The following is a 13442-nucleotide window of genomic DNA, read 5'->3' as shown; positions in this document are numbered from 1 at the left end:
ATATTGTTACAGTTCTTCCAGAAGAGTCGACAAAAGTTGCAGCAAAAAAATACACACACAACCAAAATGATGGAAGGCGTCATTGATAGTGGCTATCAAGTGGCATTTACAGGTCAGTGACGTGCTCACTGATGCTCAGTTTGGGTTCCGCCAGGGCTAGTTGGCTCCAGACCTCATTTTACACGGGACCAAATATGGTTAAAAGAGCTGAATTCAAGAGGTGAGAGTGATTGCCCTTGACATCATGGCAGCATTTGACCGGCATCAAGCAGCCCTGGCCAAATTGAAGTCAATGGGAATCAGAGGGAAAACTTGCCACTGGTTGCAGTCATATCTAGTCCAGAGGAAGATGGTTGTGGTTGTTGGAGGCCAAACGTCTAAGCCCCAGGACATCACTGCAGGAGTTCCTCAGGGTAGCGTCCTAGGCCCAACCATCTTCAGCTGCTTCATCAATGACCTTCCCTCCATCATAAAGTCAGAAGTGGGGATTGAAAGCGCTGATAATTGCACAGGGTTCAGTACCATTTGCGACTCCTCAGATACTGAAGCAGTCACTGTGCACATGCAGCAAGACCTGGACAACATTCAGGCTTGAGCTGATAAGTGGCATGTAACATTCATGCCACACAAATGCCAGGCAATGAAGACAGTGGCCACAAGAACAGGTCAGAGGCTGGGAATTCTGCGGTGAGTAACTCATCTCCTGACTCCCTAAAGCCTGTCCACCACCTACAAGGCACAAGTCAGGTGTGTGCTAGAATACTCTCCACTTGCCTGGATGGGTGCAGCTCCAACACTCAAGAAGTTCAACACCATTCAGGACAAAGCAGCCCGCTTGACAGGCACACCATCCACAACCTTTAAACATTCACTCCCTTCACCACCGGCACACAATGGCAGCAGTGTGTACCATCTACAAGATGCACTGTAGTAACGCACCACACCTCGTTCAACAACACCTTACAAACTCTCAACCTCTACCACCTAGAAGCACAAGGGTAGCAGACGCATGGGAACAACACCAGCTCCAAGTTTCCCTCCAAGTCACACACCATTCTGACTTGGACCTATATCACCTTTCTTTCATTGTCTCTGGGTCAAGAACATGGAAATCCCTTCCTGACAGCACTGTGGGAGTACCTACAGCAGATGGACTGCAGCGGTTCAAGACGGCGGCTCACCACCACCTTCTCATGGGCAATTAGGGAAGGGCAACAAATGCTGTCTTAGCCAGCAACATTCATGTCCTATGAAAGAATAAAAAGAATTACAATTTTTGGTATGTCTCTCCTGCTCCTGACTACACCAAGCAATGATTTCAGTGATGCATTATTGAATCTGAGTGCTGCAGTTTCCCTATGTTGCAATTCTCCAGTCCCCTGTATCTAAGGAGGATTGGAAGATTATGGTCAGTACCTCCACATTTTCTGAGATTGAGAAAGTTGTTAAAAAGCCATACTGAATCCTGGGCTTTATAAATAGATGCAAAGAGTACAAAAGCAAGGAAGTTATGGTGAACCTTTATAAAACTCTGGTTTGGCCTCAATTGGAGCATTCTGGCAATTCTGGTCACTGCGCTGTAGGAAAGTTGTGAAGGGTTTAAGAGAGGGTGCAGAATGGTTCCATGGATGAGGGACTTCAGTTAGGTGGACAGATTGGAGAATCTGAGGTTGTTCTCCTTAGAGAAGAGCAGGTTGAGAGGAGATTTGATAGAAGTGTTCAAAATCATGGGGAGTCTAGACAGTGCAGATTGAGAGAAACTGTTGCCACTCGTGGAAAGGTCAAGAACCAGAGGACACTAATTTAAAGTGTATTGTAAAAGAACAAAAGGTGACATGAGGAAAGACTTTTTACGCAATGCGTGGTTAGGATCTGGAATGTACTACCAGAGAGTGTGATGGAAGCAGATTCAATCGGGGTTTTCAAAGGGAAGTTGGATATGCACCTGAAGAGAAAATAATTGTACAGCAATGGGAAGAGGGCAGGGCAGTGGGACTAGCAGTGTTGCTCTTGCAGAGAGCTGGCACAGAAATGATGGGCTGAGTGACCTTTTGTGCTGTAACCGTTCTATGACTCTGGCCAGAATTTTACGGTGGATGGATGGGAGCTGGACTCCGATGTGAAAGTCAGTGGCAAACCCGCTTCTGCCTAGCCTGGGGATCCGTCCTATATTCTAAGGATCCCCAGGCTTTAAGTGTCCTGAGGCGGGACTTCCACCCACTTGAGGGAGGAGGTCCCGTCTCAGTGAGCTGCCGGCCAATCAGCGGGCTGGCAGCTCTTAGTCCCAGCAGCGCGACCGGGAGCGGTGGCCACTGCTGGGACTGCAGCCAAGCCGACACCATGGATCCAGGAGGGGGTAATTAGGGGCATGCCTCACCGGGGGGATTGGTCCTTCCCTGGTGAGGCTGGAGTGGTCCTTTGGGGGAAGGGGGTGTCTTGGGTCCCGGGGATGAGTTGGGAGACAGGGGCGGCCCTCAATTGGGCACCCTGTGCCCGACTGCCATGCTCTCCCTCCCCCGGGGCGCGGAAAGGCCGGCAGCTATCACTGGGCAGCCTTTCACGTCCCCAGCACACATGCTTGCCACGGGTAAAATACCCGTGGAGGTGGGCGAGGGCCCTTAAGCAGCCGTTAAGTGGCCACTTGAGGGTCTTGATTGTCCTTGGGTGGGCGGGCCGTTTCCCACCCCCCCACCCCCCCCTGCCTGACCTCCGTAAACTTGTCCGGCCGCAGAATCAGGGCGGGTAGGCTTCCCAGAGCCTGTCACTCAATTTTACGCCGCCCCCACGCCACCATCTGACCCGCTGGGGCGGCGTACAATTCTGGTCTCTATGTGCACCATCCAACATGGACACCTCCAATTTCCGTCTGTACATTGTCCCTTTAAATACAAATGGGATCACGTGATGCAAATGCACATCACAGTGAGTCTGCTGCTTGGAGACCCGAAACCCAGAAGTGAAAAGTAATTGCTTCAATGTGTTCGGATCACAGATTCTGATCTGTTGAGTTGACTTCCACGTTTCATCCAATGAATTCCACCCCCACCCCCACTCAGAAGTCAGCTTCAGATTAATATCGGGCCCAAAGTTTCCACAGATTAGTTTAGAATTTACACCCCGTTTTAACCCATTAATGCAATAAACCTGACTGACTCATGGACCACACCCAATGAAACCCTAAGAGTACATTTTCTGCTTTAATTTTGATTACCAACAGTTATAATTTTCTCATTAATTGTATTAAAAAAATTGTGTTCACACCTTTAACTGTGCTGAGAGGAATATGTTACTATGATGATTCTCTGACATTACATTTGGTTATGGCCTTACAGTGTTGTGACTGCAGTTATTTGCTTCCTGTCTTTTTATTTGCCTAATATTTACTACTTATATGGTGGGAGGAGGCTCGCGTGGAGCATAAACACCAGTATATTGGTTGGCTGAATGACCTGTTTCTGTGCTGTAATTTCTATGTAAATTTATAAAACCACAGAGGGCAGGCAGTGAGAAACAACTGAAGTTGATTCTGTGCTACTGCCATGGATTTGGGGGCTGCTTAGGAGTAGGTCATGCTTAGTTCAGGGTTGAATGGAAGGGTTAGGGGAAGGAGCGAAAATATAAATATGATGAGGCATGTATTGAACTATTTAACCTGAACAACTGTAGCAATATACGTCTAGAAATGATTGTTCTAGGACAGTCATTACTATAGCAGATAAGGTAATATCATATCCTGTTTTCACAGTCATTTATTTATTTATTATTTATTTATTTAGAGATACAGCACTGAAACAGGCCCTTCGGACGACCGAGTCTGTGCCGACCATCAACTACCCATTTATACTAATCCTACACTAATCCCATATTCCTACCACATCCCCACCTGTTCCTCGATTCCCCTACCACCTACCTATACTAGGGGCAATTTATAATGGCCAATTTACCTACCAACCTGCAAGTCTTTGGCTGTGGGAGGAAACCGGAGTACACGGCGAAAACCCACGCAGACACAAGGAGAACATGCAAACTCCACACAGGCAGTACCTGGAATTGAACCCGGGTCACTGGAGCTGTGAGGCTGTGGTGCTAACCACTGCGCCACTGTGCTGCCCATTTCTAGACTCAAATGTTTTATCACAAGACCAATGAAGGAAAAACAAACAAGGTGCTTTCTTACGAGTCAGCAAATCTGAGCTGTAATTTCTGATGTGTTAACTCTTCAGTTCGTTTGCACAGAAGACTAACGAATTCAGTCTTAAAAATGGACTCCAGAAGGCTGTCATACTCTGCTTCGTGCAGGATAACAAAATCATCTTGCCTGGTGCTAAAATAAAAGCAGAAGACAAACATTATATCATGTATAATCTCTTCAAGGCGCTCTCACTGCTTTCAACAGGTACATCCGATATTAGATCTGAAACTGTAGATCTAAAATAGCAATTAATGATTGCTAAGTATCATAAACAATAAGAATTCAAACAAAGTGGATGAGTTGAGAGCTTTATCATTTCTGAGCTGTCCAGACCACAAAAGCTGAAGTTTGATTTGGTCCATCTAAGATCAGTATGGGTATAAGACCAAAGTGTAAAACTGTTCTCAGATTTGGTACAATGTAAGGAATCGTTAGCCTCATTACAGGAGTTACAGGATCAGATTGCGCAATCTGTGCACTGATGGAAGAGGGATTGGCTCACAGACTGGACTGGGGTCCATTGTCAAAACTATGTATTGTGAAAGGAAATCTGCATTACTGAGCCATGGTGTACCTGAACCAGATTGTCACAGGGTTGAAAGTAGCCAGAAACATCAGGCCTCAGTTTCAAGAACAATTTTGTGACACCTACATCAAGTAAAGGAGGAAGTCAATTTTATTTATTTTTTTGCAAATCTGTAGATAAATACCAGTTATACATGGATTTATTCATTTAGACTGTTTTCTCAACTGACATGATATTCTTAATTTTATCAAGCTATTGGGGAGGGAGCTGGGTGGTGGGGGTTAGTTTTCTTGGGAGCTCTGAATCTGCATTCTGGACAGGCGCAGTACAACTGAATTTGTGGTCTAGTCCATGTTGTACTGGGGTGTGGGCCCAGTACCCCTAGCAGGGCCTTTCCTCAAGGGTGGGGAATGGAAACTGAGAGGCTCGGAGCTGTGGGAGAGTAGGAGCTGCTAGTCTTTCCTGTTCAGGCCCACACATGAAGAATAGCCACTTTGGTTGGATACCAAGGAGCTGCAGGCACCTGTACCCTCATTGCCGTCAGCAAGGGAAGGGGAAGGACAGAAACTGAAGGAAAAGAGTAGACTTTGAAAAAATTTAATCTCTTGTATTGTAAAATGGCAGCAATGAGCTGTATGTAATGTTGCTTTCATAGTTCAGCTCTGTGGTTACATACTATACAATTTTCACACACTTTGGACACAAGGCCTCTCTTGTAACTGCTCATAAGAAGTCAAATATTAATAAGTAATTTTCATGAAAGGAGTGTGCAAAGGAGATTCCATGATGCACACTGGGAGGGCAGCACTATGGGATTAATTTTGAATTTGCGTGATAGTGTAAAATGACGATATTGGATCAGCCACCATTATACATCTCTCCCATTGGCTGGGATTGCCTTGGTTACAATCCACCTAGGAAAAGATATTCTAAAAATCGCAACCGTAAGGAAGGTAACAGGAAACCACTTGAGCTACTCTTCCCGAGTAAAGGACTCAGGAATCTCATGTGTGAGACTTGAGTTATGACCTGCCCTAGCGCGGTATACCACAGAGTATCCAGACTATGCTTTCTGGGGTGTTTGCTAGAGTCTTTAGATAAGAAAGCAAATGTGTAACTACAAAACAGGATTACTGTACCTCATAGAAACTGCAGTAATGTTCTGAATTTCAATCTTTCTTTTTAGGATCTCCTTGATTTGACCCTTTTCAGGCCCCTTTTTAACCTTTTCTCGACCAATTAAATAAATATGCTTTGAGGATAGTATAAGGTCACGCTTTATAGCCTGAAAAATTGAATATGATGCAAGACTCATTATTCACCATAACATTTATGTATTAAATAATGTGGTGATACAATAAGTAATTGAATTGATGTAATACACAGGACCAGCACACTGCTAATACAAATGGTTTGACACCTCTGTCAGCTGTTCTGCTGCCAGTCTGTAAGGGCTCACTAAAATATTGAATATAATTGACTATTCAAAGTTCATAAAATATACCATGGGATTCTTATAGGTTTCAGGCAACTATAACTAAATTATTATTGATCGTACTGGAAGACAAATATTCAATATATTTGTGTGACTTTTTTTGTCTGCTGTTTCATCACTGGCAATTTTCTATTTACAGGTTATTTTTTTCTTGCTAATCTAACATGAGGTACTGCTTCAAGAGAATGGAGCAATTTCAAAAGAAAGAAAGAAAAAAAATCTTCTCTCCACGGGTGTTACATGGAATGAGACGTCAGAGGGTTAATTTTCCTGTCCCTTGCTGCTGAGGAACATCCAGCTCCCTGACTGCAAAGATCAGGACAAAATGTGAAGGGAGCCCTGTTTCACTAGATTTCTGTTCCTTTCATGTTGCCCTAAGATTTCCAGACCTTTCTGGGAGGGATTGGCAGTAAAGCCTGCAGTAAATGTGATGGAGAGGGGGAGGAAGGAACATGTAGGTTGGTGGGGAAGCAGCTCTCGGCTTTACCACCTGAATTTTCTGATTTCATCATTTCTGAATTCATCAACACACAACCCCGATTTCAGGTCGAATCACGGATGTTAATCTAACCAGATATGTCGCAAACATGCTTCCACTCTCAAAGACGATCAGAATTAAAATCAACCAGCTTCCATATTAAATACTCGACAAAATTAGTCTGGTATAAATAGAAAAAGTACATAACATTTTTCCATATCTCATTCTCTTTTATATTGTTGCAGTTGTCCTCCCTGACCCCATCAGGGTGCAGGTGAAGTAGACTTGGCCTGAATCTGGCTAAATTTGTGGGATCTGGTCATTTAAACTGGATCAATGTACCATTAATTGCAGGCCTGTCCCTTGGCAGGGCCTTGTGGGTGTAAATGGGGACAGGAATCCAGTTGCCATTGTTGCCGACCATGAGGGATAATAGCTGTCAGTTTCAGGGTCTTCGGGCTGTTTTCCAAGAACAGCAAGCAGAAGGCCTTCAGCACCTGTCCTTCTCCTACCAACTTACCTTTTGGCTGGATAGCAGGCTGCACCCAGACCCTCCGATCGGAGCAGGATTCAGCACAAGGCCAAAAGGCATGATTCATCTGGCTCCTAATCCAAATCAGCACCCATTTGGTGAGCCAATAGGAAAATAAGACCAGAAATTTCTACCTCATTTACATGGCTGTCTCATGCTCATGCCTGTTCCAGGTGCAAGCATTTCGCCTTTGCTCTGCAGGGGATACCCTGTGCAATGTAAAGAAGGTGAAGACTCAGCACAATTGTTCTATGTTCCTTTTCCCTTGCCTTTGAGCATTTGCCAGGCACAAAACAGAGAAAAATCTGCCCCGATGTATACAGTCTTATTATTGCAAGATAGTAACACATCCAGGACTGGACCTGGTGTCATAAACTACAAGAGTGATATTGCTCTTTTAGATAACCTAGGTCAGACAATCATATGACTGGTTGAGGGCCTAAAAATCACTAATCACTAACACTAAAAACAAGCCTAATCCCTAATGGTATCACATAGCAATGTTCACTGAACCTCAATATTTTCACTATTATAAAACATTATTCTGAATCAGAGTTTTGCAATGCCATTACTAATTATTTTAGGGAAACCTTAGTGCCTACCATGGAGAACAATCTGGTCTATCAGTGTGGTGGGATGGGCAGAGGTAAGTGAAAACAATAAGAGAAGACTAAACGAAGAAAAATGGAACCTGGATCTTTCTCCTTTCCATTATTTAAAAATATGATTGTCAATCATTACCTTAAATCTTCTGTCAAACTTAGTGATAGAGTCTGCAAAATCTATCCTCTCCCGCTTCCCGAGAAACTGTCGTAGCTCTGGTCGGTCTTCAATGCCAAGATAGTCACCAACAAAGTTTCGGTTAATACTGTTCCTTCTTCTCTCTTTAAAGTTGTAAAGTATGCTGGAGGCTAGAGTAAACAACCAGAAATAGGGTTCATGGTACAAAAATGAAAGACAAGCACAAAGACAGAGACCCCAGATCAGTGATAGGGCCTCTGGCGTTTTCCATTTATGACAATCATTTGTAAGTAGGTACAACAGGAATAATATTGAAATATGTTGATGGTACAAATTAGAAGCCTTGGCAAAATGTGAGGAAGAATGAAGGGATTGCAAGCAACCATAGACATGTTGGTAGAGTGAGCAGATGCTGTTTAATGCAGAAAACTGTGAAGTGTTACATTTTGGAGGAAAAACAGTGGAAGGATGTATAACTTAGAAGTTGGACAGGAGCCATCAATAGACTGATGCTGGGAATTTTATTAAACACTCATAGCTTATTTACATAACTTGGATTCGACTCTCACTGTAGCCCATGGTGAGGGCAGTTAAATCATAGCATGGTTATAGCACAGAAGGAGGCCATTCGGCCCACCATGTCCAGGCTGGCTCTGTACAAGAGCAACTCACCTAGTCCCACTCCCGCCTTTTCCCCGTGGCTCCGCAAATTGTTTCTCCAGATAATCATCCAATTCTCTTTTGAAGGTTGAATCTGCCTCCACTACACTCTCAGCTAGTACACTCCAGATTCTAACCACTTGCTGCCGAAAAGAGATTTTTCCTCATGTCATTGTTACTTCTTTTGAAAATCACCTTAAATTGGAGTCCTCTTGTTCTTGATCCTTTCATCAATGGGAACATTTTCTTCCTACCTACTCTTTCCAGACCTCTCATGATTTTGAACACCTCTATCAGATCTCCTCTTAATCTTCTCTTCTCCAATCTATCCACGTAACTGAAGTTCTTCATCCCTGGAACCATTCTTGTGAATCTTTCTGCACCCTCTCTAATGCCTTCACATCCTTCCTAAAGTGTGTTGCCAGAACTGGACACAATACAACAGTTGAATCTGAACCAGTGTTTTATACAGGCTTATCACAACTTCCTTGCCTTTGTACTCTATGCCCCTATTTATAAAGCTCAGGATCCCATATGCTTTATTAACTGCTTTCTCAACCTGCCCTGCCACTTTCAATGATTTGTGCACATATACCTCCCCCCCCCCCCACCCAAGTCTCTCTGTTCCTACACCCCCTTGAGCATTGTACCCTTTATTTTATATTGCCTCTCCTTGTTCTTCCTACCAAAATGAATCACTTCTCCACATTAAATTTCATCTGCCAGCTGTTCGCCTATTCTGCCAGCCTGTCCATGTCCTCTTGAAGTTTATCACTATTCTCCTTACAGTTCACAATACATCCATGTTATGTGTCATCTGCAAATTTTGAAATTATGCCCTGTACACCCAAGTCTAGGTCATTAATATATATCAAGAAAAGCAGGGGTCCTAACACCACGCCGGAGGAACCCCACTATATACCTTCCTCTAGTCCGAAAAATAACTGTTCACCACTACACTCTGTTTCCTGTCACTCAGTCAACATTGTATCCATGCTGCCACTGTCCCTTTTATTCCATGGGCTCTAACTTTGCTGACAAGTCTGTTATGTGGCACTTTATCAAATGCCTTTTCAAAGTCCATGTACAGCACATCAATCGCATTACCCTCTCTGTTACCTTATCAAAAAGCTCAAACAAATTAGTTAAACACAATTTGCCTTTAACAAATCCATGCTGGCTTTCCTTAATTATTACATATTCGTCGAAGTGGCTGTTAAGCTTTCCTGAATTATCATTTTTAAAAGCTTTGCCACCACCAAGGTTTAACTGACTGGCCTGTAATTGCTGGGTTTATCCGTACAGCCTTTTTTGAAGAAGGGTGTAACGTTTGCAATTCTTCAGCCCTGTATCTGAGGAGGATTGGAAGATTATGGCCAGTGTCTCTGCAATTTTCACCCTTACTTCCCTCAGTATCCTTGGATGCATCTCATCTGGCCTGGCGACTTAGCAACTTTAAGGACCTACTCTTTATCAATTTTTAGTCCATCCAGTGTCTCAACTACTGCCTCTTTCACTATGACTTGGGCAACATCTTCTTCCTTAGTAAAGACAGACGCAAAGTGTTCATTTAGTACGTTATTCAGGAGTATTGATAAATGCTGGCCTTTTCAAGGTTGAATGAGAAGTAAGAATGGATAAATATAAAGATTTCTTTCTAACACCATGGTCGTGGTGCTTGTCCTGGGGCAGGCAGGGGAGGCGATTGGGAGTGGTCAGGTGCAGGCCAGCAGGGGCTCATAGCATTAATGTGGAGGCAGGAAGAGCATTCCTGCTCCTCCTGGATCCACACTGAGGCAAGGAGAAAAAAGCTTACCTGAACAGTTTTTCGGTGGCCTCCAGCGGTTCCCTTAACAGCCGCTGTAGATCTGACCATCTATTCAAATCTTGCACAAATTTTATAAGCTTAGAACCATTTTAAGTTTGATCAAACTGGACCAAATCACCAATATTAGGCAAATTTCCTCATCTGTGTATATCTTCTTACATATTTGTTATAATGACTATTAATGTTGTACCTTCTTCTCTCATCTGTTCATACTTTCTTCGTGCAATGTACTTCCTCCATGCTTTTTGAATGGTTCTTGCAAATCTATCAAACTTTCGTTCTCTCATTTCTTCCAAAAGGAAAAGCTGGAATTTCAAAATACTGGATGATTAGAAACTTAAGTGAATGAAGAAAGCCATTGACAGAACAGATAGAAAAAAATAAAATGTTAAAACAAACATTGATATCACACCAGGCTTAAAATCATTCCTAATCAAACTACACATTCGCTGCTAAAAATCTTATAATGCTCATTCATCAATGCCTCAGCAAAGGGACCTCCCTGGTCTGTGTGGTGAAACAATATGTCATGCAGTCAACTACCCACTGAGTCATCAACGAAGCTTTGGTTGTTTTTCATAAACAATCTAGTTTTGGCCACCAAGGCCTAACTAATAAAAAAAAATTGTAAACTTAATCCATAGCTGTAACTTACAGATTCTGGATTCTTTATAAATACTTTGCTTTTCCCCATCTGGTACTGGTCAGCATCCATGTTGACAGAACGAAGCAAATGCTGAGCCCCTTGGCGCTCATCGCCACGCCAACGTGGCCAGGTCTCTGGTGTAAGGATAGCATACCTTTAAACAAATACAAATCAGAGAGCACATATTTTAGTTTATTGAGAAGATGCACCACATATTTATTTTATTTATTTAGAGAAACAGCACTGAAACAGGCCCTTTGGCCCACCGAGTCTGTGCCAACCAACAACCACTCATTTATACTAACCCTACAATAATCCCATATTCCCTACCACATCCCCACCATTCTCCTACCACCTACCTACACCAGGAACAATTTACAATGGCCAATTTACCTATCAACCTGCAAGTCTTTGGCTGTGGGAGGAAACCGGAGCACCCGGCGGAAACCCATGCAGTCACAGGGAGAACTTGCAAACTCCGCACAGGCAGTATCCAGAATCAAACCCGGGTCGCTGGAGCTGTGAGACTGCGGTGCTAATCACTGCGCCACTGTGCCGCTTTATCTACTATAAAAATCTTACTTCTGTATGCAATTCCTGTCTACAAGACCTTACTTTCTATTGTCATTCTTTTTTTCTCACAATTCTCTGTCAACTTGCTCTATTATAAATTCCAAGGTCCACCCCTAAATGGAACATTTCACTTGTTCTTGTTATGATGCAATTATAGGCTCTGGCCCCTAGTTGGTGCTCTTCTACTATTTTTTTCTCAGTAACTGAAACTTCTTGAAGGATAAATTTGATGCGAAGAGCTGAAATTTACGCGGCAGTTGTAAACAATGGCAGCCCGCACGCACGGGCTATACTCCGCGGAGTCGCCGCGATATTAAACGCGGTGGGTCATTTAAATGGCTGGGGTGGACCGCACCCTCCCTCCACCACCCGCCCCTCAGCCTCCGACGACATGGAGGGGGCGAGCAGTCTGTCCCCAGCAATGGCGTCATCTGCCACTGTGCAGGTGCCGACACCGTTTTTAAAGGGCTTCGAGCCCTACATTACAGTTTAAATGTTTAAAGAAAAGTAAATTAAAAAAATTAAATAAAGTTATCCCGACCCTCTTCCATCAACTCCCCAAATGACCATCAAATTCATTACTCGCCCTCTCCCCCACTCTAAAACACTTACTTTGTGTTCCCGATCTTCCCCCCACAACAAACTTCAAAAACTTTAAACTTTACCCCTTCCCACCATCCCCTAGACCAATCAGATAAGTTTGACCCGGCTCTCCCCCCCCCTCCCCCCCACCCCGGCCCCCTGGCCCTGAAAACCTACCTGCTCCCCCCCTCCCGACCAGTGTTCCACCACAGATCCCCGAGTGGGGATCCGAAGGTGCAGGAGTGCCGGCCACTGGCACGAATATCGCACCGGGACTGATGGCGGAAGTGAGTAAGTGATTAATTCGTTCTCTAAAATTAATTAACATATTTAAATTTTGATCCCGTCGCTGAGCGGTGGGGTGGCCGCCTCGAGGTCTCATTGCCGGCGGCAATATGGGGCTGGGCCATCCCGGCGTCAGGGCACATGGTAGTCCGCTCCCGGAGGCATTTTCTGGCCCCCCCACCCCGCCACAATCCCCGACGTCAGGGTGGGGGGTGTAAAGTCCAGCCCGTAGCTTCTAGTGGCGCTACACAGATTTACACCGATTTACCGGGAGCAGGCGGCATCATGGGCTGCTACCTGTATAGTGCGTGCCACGCTCTTCATTTATATCAAAGAAGTGGCACGATGTGGACAAATTTCTCCACTTAATGTCCAAGGTAAGCGTTTAAACAAAAAGAAGAACCATGGGCTGAATTTTCACAGCCCTGTAACGATGGATGAGAGGCTGGAGAGTTGGTAATATGGTGGAGGAAGGCTTTGGAAGGGCCCAATTAAGGGTTACTTCCTGCCCTCGCTGGTATTTAGTCTGCATCCACGTGGAGGGACCTCAAGGTAAATCCTGGCAGCCTCCCAGTGGGTCCTTGCGGGGGGGAGGGGAGGGGGGGAAGGTCCCTCCTTAATGGCTGCTCCATGGCCCATAGAGTCACCCCTGCAGCTGTGGCAACTGCCATTGGCATATGGGGAACCCCCCCAACCGATCGCCAGGGCTTGCCTGCTGGCCTCAGCTTCCTGAAAGCAACTGACACATCTTCAAGGGTGCTCAGCATTGAGGCACCCTCTCCTTCCTGCTGTAGCCTCAGCATTGGCCACCGCTAGTGCTGCTGAGTCTGCCGAGCTGCTGGCCCTCTGATTGGACTGGCAGCTCTTGGGGGGTGTGCCCTCATCCTCAACTGGACAGCAGCCC

The 13442-nt window shown here is 44.7% G+C and overlaps 1 protein-coding gene across 1 annotated transcript in view; it reads right to left on the bottom strand.

The window, feature by feature from the left end:
• myo1f (myosin IF) overlaps nucleotides 1–13442 on the bottom strand; it is a 154988-nt gene that overhangs the window by 10194 nt on the left and 131352 nt on the right. Inside the window, exons 19-23 of the mRNA XM_068016402.1 lie at nucleotides 11108–11252; nucleotides 10643–10757; nucleotides 7965–8134; nucleotides 5858–6003; nucleotides 4178–4324 (exon numbers count right to left, since the gene is read on the bottom strand). Coding sequence (XP_067872503.1) covers nucleotides 4178–4324; nucleotides 5858–6003; nucleotides 7965–8134; nucleotides 10643–10757; nucleotides 11108–11252 — 723 coding nt within the window. The remainder of the gene's footprint in view (nucleotides 1–4177; nucleotides 4325–5857; nucleotides 6004–7964; nucleotides 8135–10642; nucleotides 10758–11107; nucleotides 11253–13442) is intronic.

This window comes from Heterodontus francisci, chromosome 36 (genome assembly GCF_036365525.1).
Source record: "Heterodontus francisci isolate sHetFra1 chromosome 36, sHetFra1.hap1, whole genome shotgun sequence".
NCBI lineage: Eukaryota > Metazoa > Chordata > Chondrichthyes > Heterodontiformes > Heterodontidae > Heterodontus > Heterodontus francisci.
Note: the sequence above shows the minus strand (reverse complement) of the source record. Positions and strands in the feature narration are given on the sequence as shown.